General features: G+C 42.1%; 1 protein-coding gene across 1 annotated transcript in view; it reads right to left on the bottom strand.

Moving 5' to 3' along the window:
* Positions 1-5,417: 5,417 nt before the first annotated feature.
* Positions 5,418-16,438, bottom strand: part of LOC146019781 (guanylate-binding protein 2-like) — a 125,501-nt gene continuing 114,480 nt past the window's right edge. The window contains exon 11 of the mRNA XM_083152335.1: positions 5,418-5,644. Within this exon, the coding sequence (XP_083008461.1) occupies positions 5,528-5,644 (117 nt within the window). The 3' untranslated portion in view covers positions 5,418-5,527. The remainder of the gene's footprint in view (positions 5,645-16,438) is intronic.

Below are 16,438 nucleotides of genomic sequence, written 5' to 3'. Positions count from 1 at the left end.
AAGCCGACCTCAGGACTCCCTCAGAGACATCCACTCAGGAATCTCCTCAGGTCTAACATTCACACTTGTGTGTTTTCTGCAACGCGTTTCAGGAGCTTATTTCCCATCTTCCAGACATTATCCCAGGAGTGCAGAGTACAACATATTTACAGCGTGACCATTGATTGCTTCTGGCTCATAAGGTCATGGGCTATTCTTACATCAAGCTCAATATATTTACATCTTATTTAATTGTAATACATGAGAATTTAACATAAATAAAATTGCATGCAGCAAGTATTTCTACATTATACGTAAAAATTTAGTCATATTAAATAAAATCCCAAGACCAGAAGTGGAACGCAGAGGACTCCCTTAAGTGAGATGCCAGAGTATAGTAATCTAGCAGTACAGTAGGTTGTATAGAGGACTTCAGCAAGGACCATGTTTGAAAATCTGAAACCATAATGATCTTGGACTGTACTTCAGGGTCTAGGGTAGAAATATAAGAGTCCTACAGTATTTCTTATGAAAGCGGAGGAGGTTGGCCCAATTGTCTAAAGATATAGATCGTGATATGTGTTAGAACATTATTCTATGAACTTCAGCAACCGCTGGAGCTGGCTTAACAATGGCTTAATATCATCTCTTCTGGAACAGTAGAAATGAGAGTAAACATAAGGAAAAGATGATGAAGTTGGTTATTGTTACTCCACACAAAAATGCATGTACAGAGTGTGCATCTATATTTGGGGAGATATACGCTCTATGAAGAGAGCTTACATGTACTTCTTGTAGATAAGCTGAGCTTAAAAGTTTCATGGTAGAGTGAAAATGGAAGAGGTCATCATAGGATTCAGTACTAGGGATATCTCCTTTCCAAGACTCAGCTAGTTTCAGCAAGTAAGATTTGGCCGGTAAATCTGTCAAAAGAAACATAGAAACATAGAATTTGACGGCAGATAAGAACCATTTGGCCCATCTAGTCTGCCCCTTTTTTTACCCTTCAGGTAAACTCAACCCTTTTTAATCCTTATTTCTTTGTAAGGATATTCATATGCCTATCCCAAGCATGTTTAAATTGTTCTACTGTCTTAGCCTCTACCACCTCTGATGGGAGGCTATTCCACTTATCCACTACCCTTTCTGTGAAGTAATTCTTTCTAACATTTCCCCTGAACCTACCTCCCTCCAGTTTCAGTGCATGTCCTCGTGTTTTATTACTTGTTTTCCTTTGAAGAAAATTTCCCACCTGTACTATGTTAAAGCCCTTGATATATTTGAAGATTTCTATCATGTCCCCCCTTTCCCTTCTCTGCTCCAAACTATACATGTTAAGATCTTTTAGTCTATCCAGGTAAGTTTTGTGATGTAGGCCATGCACCATTTTAGTTGCCCTTCTTTGTACACTCTCCAATGTATTTATATCCTTCTGAAGATATGGTCTCCAGAACTGGACACAGTATTCCAGATGAGGTCGTACCAATGACCTATAAAGTGGCATTATTACGTCTTTTTTTCTGCTACTGATTCCTCTCCCTATGCAACCAAGCATCTGACTAGCCTTCCTCATTGCTTTGTTACATTGCCTCCCTGCCTTTAAGTCACTTGAAATAGTGACTCATAGATCCCTCTCTTCCTCAGTAGTTTCCATTATAGTACCTATGATACTATATTGAGCCTTTGGGTTTTTCAGTCCCAAGTGCATAATTTTGCATTTTTTAGCATTAAACTGTAGTTGCCATTCTCTTGACCAATTCTCAAGTTTACTTAGATCATCAGTCATTTGATTTACCCCTCCTGGTGTGTCTACTCTGTTGCATATCTTTGTATCATCTGCAAAAAGGCATACTTTCCCTTCAATACCATTTGCAATGTCACTAACAAAGATATTAAAGAGCATTGGTCCAAGTACAGATCCCTGGGGTACTCCACTGGTAACATGTCCCTCCATAGAATGCACTCCATTTACTACAACTGTCTGTTTCCTATCCTGCAACCAGGTTCTTATCCATTTAATTGTTTTATAATCCAATCCCACACTTTCAAGTTTATTTAGCATCCTGCGACAGATTACAAAGACAATAGATTTGTTTAATTTTGTGGGGCTGGATCTCCCAATGTTTCAAAACCTTCAAAAAGGGAGACACTGGAGACGGGATAAATGAAGTCTTATCTAATGATTGAACATAATGGCGTGTTTGGAGGTACATGAAGAAATGTATATTGGGGAGTGAGAAATTCACTTTCAAATGTGGGATCTGGAGTATTGCCCTCAAGGATAAAAACTTGGTTAGCATACCCCTTCCCCCACCACTGAGGAAAGAGAAAGTTATATAAGGAGGGAGTAAAGGCTGGGTTTCCCCAAAGGGATACGTATTAAGACATCTCAGTTTTTTATGCAATTTGACCCAACCTATATACTGTATGTATCAAAAAATAAGGGATGTTGCAATAGAGGGGGTGGAATAAGATATATTTTTGTATGCAGTAATGCGTTCAAGGAAAATGGGTGAAAAATATTAAGACTCAATTTTTGAATCAGCATAGTGGTTCGGTCTAAGAATCCAATCTGTTGCATATCAAAAAAGTATAGATAAATAGTAGGATGAAAAATCAGGTGCTCCAAAAACCCCCTTGGATTTATCTATTGTCAATTTCGAATACGCACCCTTCCGTTTTTTCTCCATGCCAAATAAATGTTAACATAGCTTTACGGAAATGAATATCATTGGCGTCTTTTAGTCAGAAAGGGAGTAGCTGTAGGATATAAAACATTTTTGGAAAAATATTCGTTTAAAAAAAAAAAAAAAAACAACCCTTCTGCCTAGTAAAAAGAGAGGGAGGTCTGCCCAGCCATCTAGTTTGGCTATAGATTTGGAAATGACTGAGGATATAGTCTAGAAAGATCTCCTGAATCCTGCACTCCTACATATTTAATGGAGGCTGCAGTGATTTTATACGGATAGGTGGAGATAATGGAGGAAAGGAGAGATCTGAAAAATGGATGGGCAGCATTTCCGATTTGGTGATATTGTCCTTGTATGCAGCCAACTGGCCAAATTCTGAGATCAATCGCAAAATCTTAGGGATTGATTCCAGAGGATCAGACACAAATAGGAGCATGAATGTGTGTGCATGGTGCGCAACCAAACAACAGCTGACACTGGGTTGTCAGACCCCAATGGGTTGAAAATTAAGAAAAAAGGAGTGTCAGTGCTGGCTATGCCAATAAACCTGGCATACTGACACCATCCTTGCTGATTCGGTGACCTGTCCAACCTACCCACAGATGTCCCTCGATATTCAACTGGATCAATCGCATCTTAGATAACCGCCTGATCCCTAATTATTCCAGCAAAAACAAGAGGAAGTCTACACAAGTGGGAACTGTGAGTCCTTGAAAATATAGGACAACTAAGGACACTTCAGTCACCAGTCTGGATACATCCATACACCAGACCACCCAGGATGGTAACATTGATTGTCAGTGCATAAAGTGCCACCAAGCCTTAATATCCCGGTGATATACTTTTTAAAGATCATTAATTGGACACTCAGTCTATTGATTCACACCTATTTTATTTAACATATTCATTTTTATTTTTTATATTATTGTATTTCTTTTATGTTTTACTACTATTAAATTTGTTATATCTTTTGAGAACCGTCTGATCCAATTATTGGCATAGCCAGCGCTGACACTCCTTTTTTCTTAATTTTCACAAATAGGAGCATATCTTCCGCAAAAAAAAGCTACCTTAAGATCCACATCATTAATTAAAATTTCTTTATAAGTCTTTGATAATCTCCAGGCCATAGCAAGGGGTTCTAAGGCAATGGAAAAAAGTGATCGGGAGAGGGGGCAACCTTGCCTAGTGCCTTTTCCAATAACAAAGGGAAATGGAAGGGTACCAGTGCAAGAAACCTGAGAGTAGTAGTAGCAAAACTAAGGCAAGGCATGCTGGGATGTGTAGTTCCTCAACAGCTGGAGGGCCGCATTTTGCCCACCCCCGTTATAGAAGATAATAGTTAGTATCTGATTGGTTGCAGCAACCCATCTGAAATCATACTTGCCTACTCTCCCGGAGGCTCCAGCAAATTGGGCTCCACTCCCAGCCCCCAGGAATGTGGGCAAGTCTCTTGCATCGAAAAAAACAAAGTTGTGGGTAGTTGGAGGGTTAAGAGGTTCCTCCTCTAACCTAACCCTCGAAAAAGTTTCCGGTTGTCTGGGAGACGAAATGCGTCAACGTCACTTCCGCCCTTACGTGGAGAATTCATGTGGTTGTCATTTCCGGTATTTGTGCCAGCTTGTAGCATCCGTCCCCCTCCAATCACTGGAGCCCAACAGAGCACCGCTCCGATTCACGGTGAGCCGGGGAGAGAGCCTACTTGGCGCAATCATCTGTCCAGCAGAGCACCGCTCTGATCCATGGAGCGTTGGGGAGAGAGTCCACCTGGCTTAATCATCTGCCGCAAACCCCGCTCTGTCAGGATACATCACCATTGGCCGACGTACAGCCCTCCGGCACACAGCCCATTGGTGCACAGCCCTACGCCTCATCCCAGGCTACCTGCAATTATCTGCACCTGGTAGAGCCGTTGAATTATCCAGCTCCCCGACCCCTCCGGATTCGTCTACAAAATACAGGAGGGTGAGCATACCGTTACAGGGCAATTATCAGACGCAAATTGTATGTATAGTCTAAGGGATCCAACCACAGACTACTAACAACTACTAATATATGTGCCATAACTTGCACAAACTAACCTGATTTAACAGACCCCATCTGCATTAACAGACTAATTTCATTACCACTAATACTGGCAGTACCGGAACTAACCAGAATTATACCACCATTCTCTTCAATAACCAGAATATTTGTATTATACAGTACAGCTAATGCATATCAACTAATTTTGATTGTATTGTATTATATTTTTTATTATCTTTCATGTGTATTATCAATATGCTTAATTTTATACAATTTTGAATATATAAGGCAGTGTGTCCAGTGTCCTTTCATTCAGCAGAGGTTATTAATTAATTATAATACTCAGTGGCGCAAAGTGCTATAAACTCCTTCCAAGTCTCTCGCATCACCCCGCAGCCCCTGCACCCCCTTCCCCGCTGCATCAAATTCCGAATTTTGCAGGGAGGGGCTAAAATGATGCGAACCGCGTCAATCACGGACCCGCATTTCTGCGGCTGAGTGTCTTGGGGGTCTTGTTGATGTCAGCCTCATCCTGCCCCTGACATGTAGCCTCACCGCTCCCCCCTTTTACGCCACTCCAGGCTTCTCCCAGAGAGGAGTGAAAAAAAGCAGGCAGGTATACAGTATCTGAAATAGAACGCCCATCTTAGTAACTTTGCCCCTAGGTCCAGAAACATAAAAAAGTTTTCTTGCCCAAATATCAGAGAATCCCGACACTACTACTAATATTTGTTGAGTTTATTTAAACATTGTGAATATATATATTTTTAAGAAGCGATTTGAGACTGCAGTGAGTACAGACAGAACCAGGGCCAGAAACTGCATAGATCCTCTCATAGCAGCACACAGTCTTTCTGCTGTTCCTTATCCTTCCTCCTTACAAGGTTTTCGATCTGCGCCTGGTACATTTTGGCCTGCTCCGATCCCTGTGCCCTGAACGCTTCCATCTCCTGAGCAGACAGAGAGAATCATTACATAGAGAATGGGAAAAAAAACAGAGCATGTAGTAACTGGGGTAACAATGTGCTGTGACTGCAAACACAGGGGGTTATTCTGATGGCATCGCTTTCCTGCGTGTACGCTCAGAGCATGTAGTAACTTGGGTAACAATGTGCTGTGACTGCAAACACAGGGGGTTATTCTGATGGCATCGCTTTCCTGCGTGTACGCTCAGAGCATGTAGTAACTTGGGTAACAATGTGCTGTGACTGCAAACACAGGGGGTTATTCTGATGGCATCGCTTTCCTGCGTGTACGCTCAGAGCATGTAGTAACTTGGGTAACAATGTGCTGTGACTGCAAACACAGGGGGTTATTCTGATGGCATCGCTTTCCTGCGTGTACGCTCAGAGCATGTAGTAACGGGGTAACAATGTGCTGTGGCTGCAAACACAGGGGGTTATACTGATGGCATCGCTTTCCTGCGTGTACGCTCAGAGCATGTAGTAACTGGGGTAACAATGTGCTGTGACTGCAAACACAGCGGGTTATTCTGATGGCATCGCTTTCCTGCGTGTACGCTCAGAGCATGTAGTAACGGGGTAACAATGTGCTGTGACTGCAAACACAGGGGGTTATTCTGATGGCATCGCTTTCCTGCGTGTACGCACAGAGCATGTAGTAACGGGGTAACAATGTGCTGTGACTGCAAACACAGCGGGTTATTCTGATGGCACCGCTTCCCTGCGTGTACGCTCAGAGCATGTAGTAACGGGGTAACAATGTGCTGTGACTGCAAACACAGCGGGTTATTCTGATGGCATCGCTTTCCTGCGTGTACGCTCAGAGCATGTAGTAACTGGGGTAACAATGTGCTGTGACTGCAAACACGGGGATATATCTGATGGCATCGCTTTCCTGCGTGTACGCACAGAGCATGTAGTAACGGGGTAACAATGTGCTGTGACTGCAAACACAGCGGGTTATTCTGATGGCATCGCTTTCCTGCGTGTACGCTCAGAGCATGTAGTAACTGGGGTAACAATGTGCTGTGACTGCAAACACAGGGGGTTATTCTGATGGCATCGCTTTCCTGCGTGTACGCTCAGAGCATGTAGTAACTTGGGTAACAATGTGCTGTGACTGCAAACACAGGGGGTTATTCTGATGGCATCGCTTTCCTGCGTGTACGCACAGAGCATGTAGTAACGGGGTAACAATGTGCTGTGACTGCAAACACAGCGGGTTATTCTGATGGCATCGCTTTCCTGCGTGTACGCTCAGAGCATGTAGTAACTGGGGTAACAATGTGCTGTGACTGCAAACACAGCGGGTTATTCTGATGGCATCGCTTTCCTGCGTGTACGCTCAGAGCATGTAGTAACGGGGTAACAATGTGCTGTGACTGCAAACACAGGGGGTTATTCTGATGGCATCGCTTTCCTGCGTGTACGCTCAGAGCATGTAGTAACGGGGTAACAATGTGCTGTGACTGCAAACACAGCGGGTTATTCTGATGGCATCGCTTTCCTGCGTGTACGCTCAGAGCATGTAGTAACTGGGGTAACAATGTGCTGTGACTGCAAACACAGGGGGTTATTCTGATGGCATCGCTTCCCTGCGTGTACGCTCAGAGCATGTAGTAACGGGGTAACAATGTGCTGTGACTGCAAACACAGGGGGTTATTCTGATGGCATCGCTTCCCTGCGTGTACGCTCAGAGCATGTAGTAACGGGGTAACAATGTGCTGTGACTGCAAACACAGGGGGTTATTCTGATGGCATCGCTTTCCTGTGTGTACGCTCAGAGCATGTAGTAACGGGGTAACAATGTGCTGTGACTGCAAACACAGGGGGTTATTCTGATGGCATCGCTTTCCTGCGTGTACGCTCAGAGCATGTAGTAACGGGGTAACAATGTGCTGTGACTGCAAACACAGGGGGTTATTCTGATGGCATCGCTTTCCTGCGTGTACGCTCAGAGCATGTAGTAACGGGGTAACAATGTGCTGTGACTGCAAACACAGGGGGTTATTCTGATGGCATCGCTTTCCTGCGTGTACGCTCAGAGCATGTAGTAACGGGGTAACAATGTGCTGTGACTGCAAACACAGGGGGTTATTCTGATGGCATCGCTTCCCTGCGTGTACGCTCAGAGCATGTAGTAACGGGGTAACAATGTGCTGTGACTGCAAACACAGGGGGTTATTCTGATGGCATCGCTTCCCTGCGTGTACGCTCAGAGCATGTAGTAACGGGGTAACAATGTGCTGTGACTGCAAACACAGGGGGTTATTCTGATGGCATCGCTTTCCTGCGTGTACGCTCAGAGCATGTAGTAACGGGGTAACAATGTGCTGTGACTGCAAACACAGGGGGTTATTCTGATGGCATCGCTTTCCTGCGTGTACGCTCAGAGCATGTAGTAACGGGGTAACAATGTGCTGTGACTGCAAACACAGGGGGTTATTCTGATGGCATCGCTTTCCTGCGTGTACGCTCAGAGCATGTAGTAACGGGGTAACAATGTGCTGTGACTGCAAACACAGGGGGTTATTCTGATGGCATCGCTTTCCTGCGTGTACGCTCAGAGCATGTAGTAACGGGGTAACAATGTGCTGTGACTGCAAACACAGGGGGTTATTCTGATGGCATCGCTTCCCTGCGTGTACGCTCAGAGCATGTAGTAACGGGGTAACAATGTGCTGTGACTGCAAACACAGGGGGTTATTCTGATGGCATCGCTTTCCTGCATGTACGCTCAGAGCATGTAGTAACGGGGTAACAATGTGCTGTGACTGCAAACACAGGGGGTTATTCTGATGGCATCGCTTTCCTGCGTGTACGCTCAGAGCATGTAGTAACTTGGGTAACAATGTGCTGTGACTGCAAACACAGGGGGTTATTCTGATGGCATCGCTTCCCTGCGTGTACGCTCAGAGCATGTAGTAACGGGGTAACAATGTGCTGTGACTGCAAACACAGGGGGTTATTCTGATGGCATCGCTTTCCTGCGTGTACGCTCAGAGCATGTAGTAACGGGGTAACAATGTGCTGTGACTGCAAACACAGGGGGTTATTCTGATGGCATCGCTTTCCTGCGTGTACGCTCAGAGCATGTAGTAACTTGGGTAACAATGTGCTGTGACTGCAAACACAGGGGGTTATTCTGATGGCATCGCTTCCCTGCGTGTACGCTCAGAGCATGTAGTAACGGGGTAACAATGTGCTGTGACTGCAAACACAGGGGGTTATTCTGATGGCATCGCTTTCCTGCGTGTACGCTCAGAGCATGTAGTAACGGGGTAACAATGTGCTGTGACTGCAAACACAGGGGGTTATTCTGATGGCATCGCTTTCCTGCGTGTACGCTCAGAGCATGTAGTAACGGGGTAACAATGTGCTGTGACTGCAAACACAGGGGGTTATTCTGATGGCATCGCTTTCCTGTGTGTACGCTCAGAGCATGTAGTAACGGGGTAACAATGTGCTGTGACTGCAAACACAGGGGGTTATTCTGATGGCATCGCTTTCCTGTGTGTACGCTCAGAGCATGTAGTAACGGGGTAACAATGTGCTGTGACTGCAAACACAGGGGGTTATTTTGATGGCATCGCTTTCCTGCGTGTACGCACAGAGCATGTAGTAACGGGGTAACAATGTGCTGTGACTGCAAACACAGGGGGTTATTCTGATGGCATCGCTTTCCTGCGTGTACGCACAGAGCATGTAGTAACGGGGTAACAATGTGCTGTGGCTGCAAACACAGGGGGTTATTCTGATGGCATCGCTTTCCTGCGTGTACGCTCAGAGCATGTAGTAACGGGGTAACAATGTGTATGAATGAGAGCGGCAGTGTGTGTAGTATGTATGAATGAGAGCGGCAGTGTGTGTAGTATGTATGAATGAGGGCGACAGTGTGTGTAGTACAATAAAATGCAATAAAATCAATGGCGCTGAAAAGGGCGGCACTAACCTGCCCAGGGGTTACCTTCCCTGGGTAAAGAAAGACAGTAAAATACAAAAGACAGGAAAAGCGCCCACTGTTAGGATTTGTTGTTCAAAGTCTTCAAAGTCCATATAAAAAGTTCTCTTTTTATCTCCAGCACAGGTATATGTAAAGAAAATAAAAATAGAGGGAACACAATGTGTAAATCTCTTTCTTGAACCACAAAAAATATATATAGATGGGGTTTCTTTAAGGACACTTCATATCCCTTTTTTTTTTTTTCTCCAGTGATGTTATAGTCTTTAAGGTTCACCACGTGTTCTCTGGTCTGTGTAAAAGCTGACGTACATGTATGCTTACATATATCTGGAGCTTTCAACACACATCAGGGTATCTTTTTAGTAGGTATTCTTACTTGTATGCTTACTTTAAGCTAAGTATGGATCCTCACATCAGGGTATCTTTGACCATGGACACGTCTCCAAAGGATTTTTCACGTAGTTTTATTATAACAAACGAGGGTCAAATTATACAAATTTTAAAAATGGTTTCCAATATCTTAAAATGTATACCAGTGATTATGGATTGTTCTAAGGCCCAGGTTAGGGAGTCACAAAAAGATGTTATGCCCGGGACGGCTCACCAATACCTTAGGTCTATCACAAAGAACATAAACTGGATATACCTTAAAAACAGCAGCACCGCACCAACGCGTTTCGACCCTCAGGTCTTTATCAAGGTGGTGCTGTATATGAGTTCAGACATGGTTTATATACCTTAAATCCCCTCCCCTTCCCCTTGTCATAGGTGGGTGTGGGAGGTGGGTAATCGTTGGCAATACATCAAATTGTTGAAACATTGGTATAGTAGTGCATTTTGTAAACAAACATCATCAAAGAACATATGAAAGTTTTAAAAAACACAGAATTTCATCGCATGCACAAACATATCAATTAAAAAACCTGTCAATCAGAAAAAACGGAAATGTGGACCGGAAGTCCATTTATGGGCATGTTACCCTGCACCCTGTATCTCGCCTGCCCCACGGGGGCTCTTTATCCTTATGTTATTATATATGCTCGTGTGGGGGCTGGCCAGGGCGGCTCTCCACTGGGTGTTAGCGTATGGGAAGCTCCGCTTCCGGTATACGAACACCCGGAAGTCGGAGCGCACCGTGGAACGCACGGCCATCTTGATTTAATGTGTCTTCTGGCTGTGACACGCATCGCCGTCTGACGCGATGCGCTCCTATTTAGATGTTGACACGCACCGCAATGCACACTGCGCGCGCAGGGCAGCGCATATTCCTATAGTAAACAGAAGCTTGATTCTGGCTTCTGTTATGGTGACACGCACGGCCATTTTGGATGGTGTGTGCATCTATTCATTTTGCTATGACACGCACGGCCATATTTGATTTAACGTTATGGTTATGACACTATCTCCTTTTAAAGCTGTACAGCCATAAAATGTTTAGAGTTCTATCTAGATCTTTTATTATTAAGAACATGAAAATATCTTTTTAAATAACCATTCATATTTGGAACTTTTGTCTGGATATATTTTTTTCTAATGTATATGATGGCTGAATCCATTATGGTATCTTGTTTGGCTGATTAAAGGAACCATTTGACCTCAAAATCGCCGTTTAGGCCGTTGGGTGTGAGGGTTTTCATATTGTAGATATATTTCATTTTGGGCAAGTGTTCTGTCACATCCTTTTTCTCGCCAGTTCCCTACTACTTTTTTAATACCAATCACTTTGGTTATATCTTGCGTGGAACAGGAATGTTTGTTTTTGAAGTGCTCTGAGAGAAGATGGCCTGTCATGCCTTTTTTGATGTTTCGGGCATGTTCGGCCCATCTTTCTCTAGCGTCCTACCTGTTTTGCCCACATATTGAAGGCCACATGAGCATTGGATCATGTATATGCAGTTTTTGCTATTGCAAGTAATGAATTCTTGGATCTTGAAAACAGAGCCATTAGCTGTGGCTGTGAATTCTGTTACCTTGGTAGGGGTATTTTTGTGGGTCTTGCACATAGGGCACATGCCGCACCTATGGAAACCCTTAGTTTTGATTCTCCCGTCTCTTTGTTCGGGATTAGCGCTTTTTACTATTTTAGATTTCAGATTTTCCGCCCTCCTGTAAATAAACGTGGGTTTGTCTCCAACGTGGTTCTTTAACAGCGGATCTTTAGTTAATATGTGCCAGTGTTTTTTGAATGCCTTTTCTATTTCCTTGTGTTGATTATTGTATTTGGTGATGAAAGCTAATTTTGGTTTGGTTTTTTTCTTATTGTTATATTTCAACATGGATGTTCGGTCTTGGGATTTCAGTTCTTCTATTTTTTCATCAATCTTTTTTTCCGGATAGCCTTTTTCCATAAAGCGGTTTTTCATTTCTTTCGCTTGTTCCTGGAAAACCGTCACTTCAGAGCAGTTGCGTCGTATCCTCTGTAGTTGCCCCGAGGGGATGCCTTTCAGCCATGTTGGATGATGATTGCTTGTCACCGGGATATAATTGTTATTGTCTGTAGGTTTTGTATAATTTTTCGTGTGTAATTTCCCCTCCTTTACGTAGATGCATAGATCCAAAAACTGTACCTCAGTGTCACTGATGTTAAAGGTAAGTTTTATATTGTGGTCGTTGTTATTGAGAATATTGCAGAAATCTTCCAAAGTTGATCTGTCACCTCTCCATATAAACATAATATCATCGATATACCTTCTCCAAACTTTAATTTGTTCTCGGTGTATGTTGTTTGTCCAGATATTATGATCTTCCCACCAGCTCATAAACATGTTCGCGTACGCAGGTGCGAACTTCGTTCCCATAGCGGTACCTGTTGTTTGCTGGTAGTACCGCTCTTTGAACCAGAAAAAATTGTTATTGAGAATGAATTCTATGGCGTCTTTCAGGAAATCTATTTTATTTTGATTGAAATTGGCTTTTGTGAGATGGTATTCAACCGCTGCAATTCCTGTTTGGTGATTGATTATGGAATATAATGAGGTGACATCGGCTGTTACTAGGAGGTCATCTTTTTCCCAGGTTATTTGGGTGATACAGTTAATGGTGTCTATTGTGTCCTTGAGGTAGGATTTGGTCTTGATTACCTCTGGCTGCAGCGCATGGTCCACAAATTCGGAGAGGTTTGCTGTCACCGAATTTGTGCCTGCTACGATCGGACGTCCGGGGGGTTCTTTATTGTTCTTGTGTATTTTAGGAAGTATGTAGAAAACTGGGAGTGACGGATTGGGATTGTGTATGAATTTTGCTTCCTTTTCTGTAATCGAATTGTTGCTTTGATGTTTGACTAGCATTTGTAGTAAATTCTTCTCTATTTTGGTAGTTGGATTACTTCTTAGGAGGATGTAGGTGTTTCTGTCGTTTAATTGTCGTAAAGCTTCCTTCTCGTAGTCGTTTTTATTCATTATAACGATGCTCCCCCCTTTATCCGCGGGTTTGATAATTACTTCTTTGTTGTCTTGAAGTGTTTTTATAGCATCTCTTTCTTCTTTTTTCAGATTGGGCTTTTTCGGCCACCTTGGGACAATGTTTTCCAATTCTTCACATACGAGTTTTTGAAAGGTCTCTACCAGGCATCCTCTTGCGAAGGTTGGGTTAAATGTTGATTTGGGTCTGAAGTGAGTGGGATTTTCTTCATCTTCCTCTGCTTCTTCTTCATTTCTGTCTTCTTTCGCAAAAAATCTTTTAAGTGACAACTTCCTGGTGAACTTTTGGATATCTATATACGTTCCAAATTTGTCGATTTTGTTATCTAGTGCATACTTTAGACCCCTGTTGAGGACTGCAGTTTCATTTGGATCGAGTGGGTGATTACTTAAGTTGAAAATTCTATTATCTTTTTTTGTTGTTGGTTCTCCGATGGATTGTGTGTCCACATTTGGGTTTTCATCTTTCTGTTCTGGATCCACATCTTTTTCCTTCTTCCTGAAATGTAAACCCCCTCTCTTTCCTCTTCTTTTTTTCTTGTACAGATGAGTTATATATAATTCCTCCGCTTGTGACTCCGATCTAAAAAACTTTCCTGAGTTTTTTGTTGGTATGGGGTCCTTGGGTTTTGGCGTCCTGCATGCCATTCATCTTGGACTATGAAGGTTTTGTGATTGTTGTGTCGGTAGTTGTTTTCTACTCTTGAATGACGTATTCTGAATCTATCTTTTTCGTAAATTCTCATATTTGTTCTGTTTGTTCTTGTATCTCCTTTGTATGTCCTTCCGTTATTTCTTTCATGGTTATCGTTGTATCTTCTTGTTCTACGTTTCTCCCAATGTTGGGGTGTATTCTCATATTGGTCTTGGTTCTGTCGCCATTCTCTTAGATCTCGAAACCTTTTATGTGGGACTTTATGTTTAATTTTGCGTTCTGTGGTGGCTCTTAGGTTTGTTTGTGATGTTCTCTGATGGGGGGTTAGGATCGGGATTTCACAGTCGCAACTTGTTTCTCTCTGTGTTGTTAGGTCTAAATCTTCTGTCTGTTCCTTATGTGTTTTGTCACTGATGTACTTCCTCTGTTTCCTCTGTATTGTGGCTTTTTCTTTATTTTTTACTCGATATTCGATATCTTTTTCTATTTGGCTGTATTCTTCTAAGCCTCTTAGGGGTTCCAAGCTTTTGGTAATTATATTAATTTCCTCCTCTAAGTCGTTTAGATATCTTTTTCTATCTCTTATAATATGGTTCATTAAAGAAAAAGAACATTCCTCCAAAATTTTATCCCAGCCTAGATTGAAATCTGGGGACTCGTTTTTATTGGATGGTTCTTTCTTTATAATTAATCCCTTAGGGATCATTTTTTCCATTAGGTACTGTTCCATGGTGGCTACTTCCCACCATGTACTGCTCTCTTTGTTCAGAGCTTTTTCTAACCTTTCCATTATTTGTTCTAGGCTTTCCTCTTCTACCTCAATGGTTTCATTGTCATATTCTTCATTTTCAAATACATGTTGTACAATCAATTTTCTTTTATCTCTATATCCCAACATCCTGCTGCCTGATCTTATAGGTAACACACAAATGTAATACAATAAAATGCAATAAAATCAATGGCGCTGAAAAGGGCGGCACTAACCTGCCCAGGGGTTACCTTCCCTGGGTAAAGAAAGACAGTAAAATACAAAAGACAGGAAAAGCGCCCACTGTTAGGATTTGTTGTTCAAAGTCTTCAAAGTCCATATAAAAAGTTCTCTTTTTATCTCCAGCACAGGTATATGTGAAGAAAATAAAAATAGAGGGAACACAATGTGTAAATCTGTTTCTTGAACCACAAAAAATATATATAGATGGGGTTTCTTTAAGGACACTTCATATCCCTTTTTTTTCTTTTCTCCAGTGATGTTATAGTCTTTAAGGCTCACCACGAGAACCCCCATCTATATATATATATATAAAGAAACCCCATCTATATATATTTTTTGTGGTTCAAGAAACAGATTTACACATTGTGTTCCCTCTATTTTTATTTTCTTCACATATACCTGTGCTGGAGATAAAAAGAGAACTTTTTATATGGACTTTGAAGACTTTGAACAACAAATCCTAACAGTGGGCGCTTTTCCTGTCTTTTGTATTTTACTGTCTTTCTTTACCCAGGGAAGGTAACCCCTGGGCAGGTTAGTGCCGCCCTTTTCAGCGCCATTGATTTTATTGCATTTTATTGTATTACATTTGTGTGTTACCTATAAGATCAGGCAGCAGGATGTTGGGATATAGAGATAAAAGAAAATTGATTGTACAACATGTATTTGAAAATGAAGAATATGACAATGAAACCATTGAGGTAGAAGAGGAAAGCCTAGAACAAATAATGGAAAGGTTAGAAAAAGCTCTGAACAAAGAGAGCAGTACATGGTGGGAAGTAGCCACCATGGAACAGTACCTAATGGAAAAAATGATCCCTAAGGGATTAATTATAAAGAAAGAACCATCCAATAAAAACGAGTCCCCAGATTTTAATCTAGGCTGGGATAAAATTTTGGAGGAATGTTCTTTTTCTTTAATGAACCATATTATAAGAGATAGAAAAAGATATCTAAACGACTTAGAGGAGGAAATTAATATAATTACCAAAAGCTTGGAACCCCTAAGAGGCTTAGAAGAATACAGCCAAATAGAAAAAGATATCGAATATCGAGTAAAAAATAAAGAAAAAGCCACAATACAGAGGAAACAGAGGAAGTACATCAGGGACAAAACACATAAGGAACAGACAGAAGATTTAGACCTAACAACACAGAGAGAAACAAGTTGCGACTGTGAAATCCCGATCCTAACCCCCCATCAGAGAACATCACAAACAAACCTAAGAGCCACCACAGAACGCAAAATTAAACATAAAGTCCCACATAAAAGGTTTCGAGATCTAAGAGAATGGCGACAGAACCAAGACCAATATGAGAATACACCCCAACATTGGGAGAAACGTAGAACAAGAAGATACAACGATAACCATGAAAGAAATAACGGAAGGACATACAAAGGAGATACAAGAACAAACAGAACAAATATGAGAATTTACGAAAAAGATAGATTCAGAATACGTCATTCAAGAGTAGAAAACAACTACCGACACAACAATCACAAAACCTTCATAGTCCATGATGAATGGCATGCAGGACGCCAAAACCCAAGGACCCCATACCAACAAAAAACTCAGGAAAGTTTTTTAGATCGGAGTCACAAGCGGAGGAATTATATATAACTCATCTGTACAAGAAAAAAAGAAGAGGAAAGAGAGGGGGTTTACATTTCAGGAAGAAGGAAAAAGATGTGGATCCAGAACAGAAAGATGAAAACCCAAATGTGGACACACAATCCATCGGAGAACCAAC

This window comes from Crinia signifera, chromosome 7 (assembly GCF_055691185.1).
Source record: "Crinia signifera chromosome 7, ASM5569118v1, whole genome shotgun sequence".
Taxonomy (NCBI): domain Eukaryota; kingdom Metazoa; phylum Chordata; class Amphibia; order Anura; family Myobatrachidae; genus Crinia; species Crinia signifera.
This window is presented reverse-complemented; position numbering and strand designations above follow the sequence as displayed.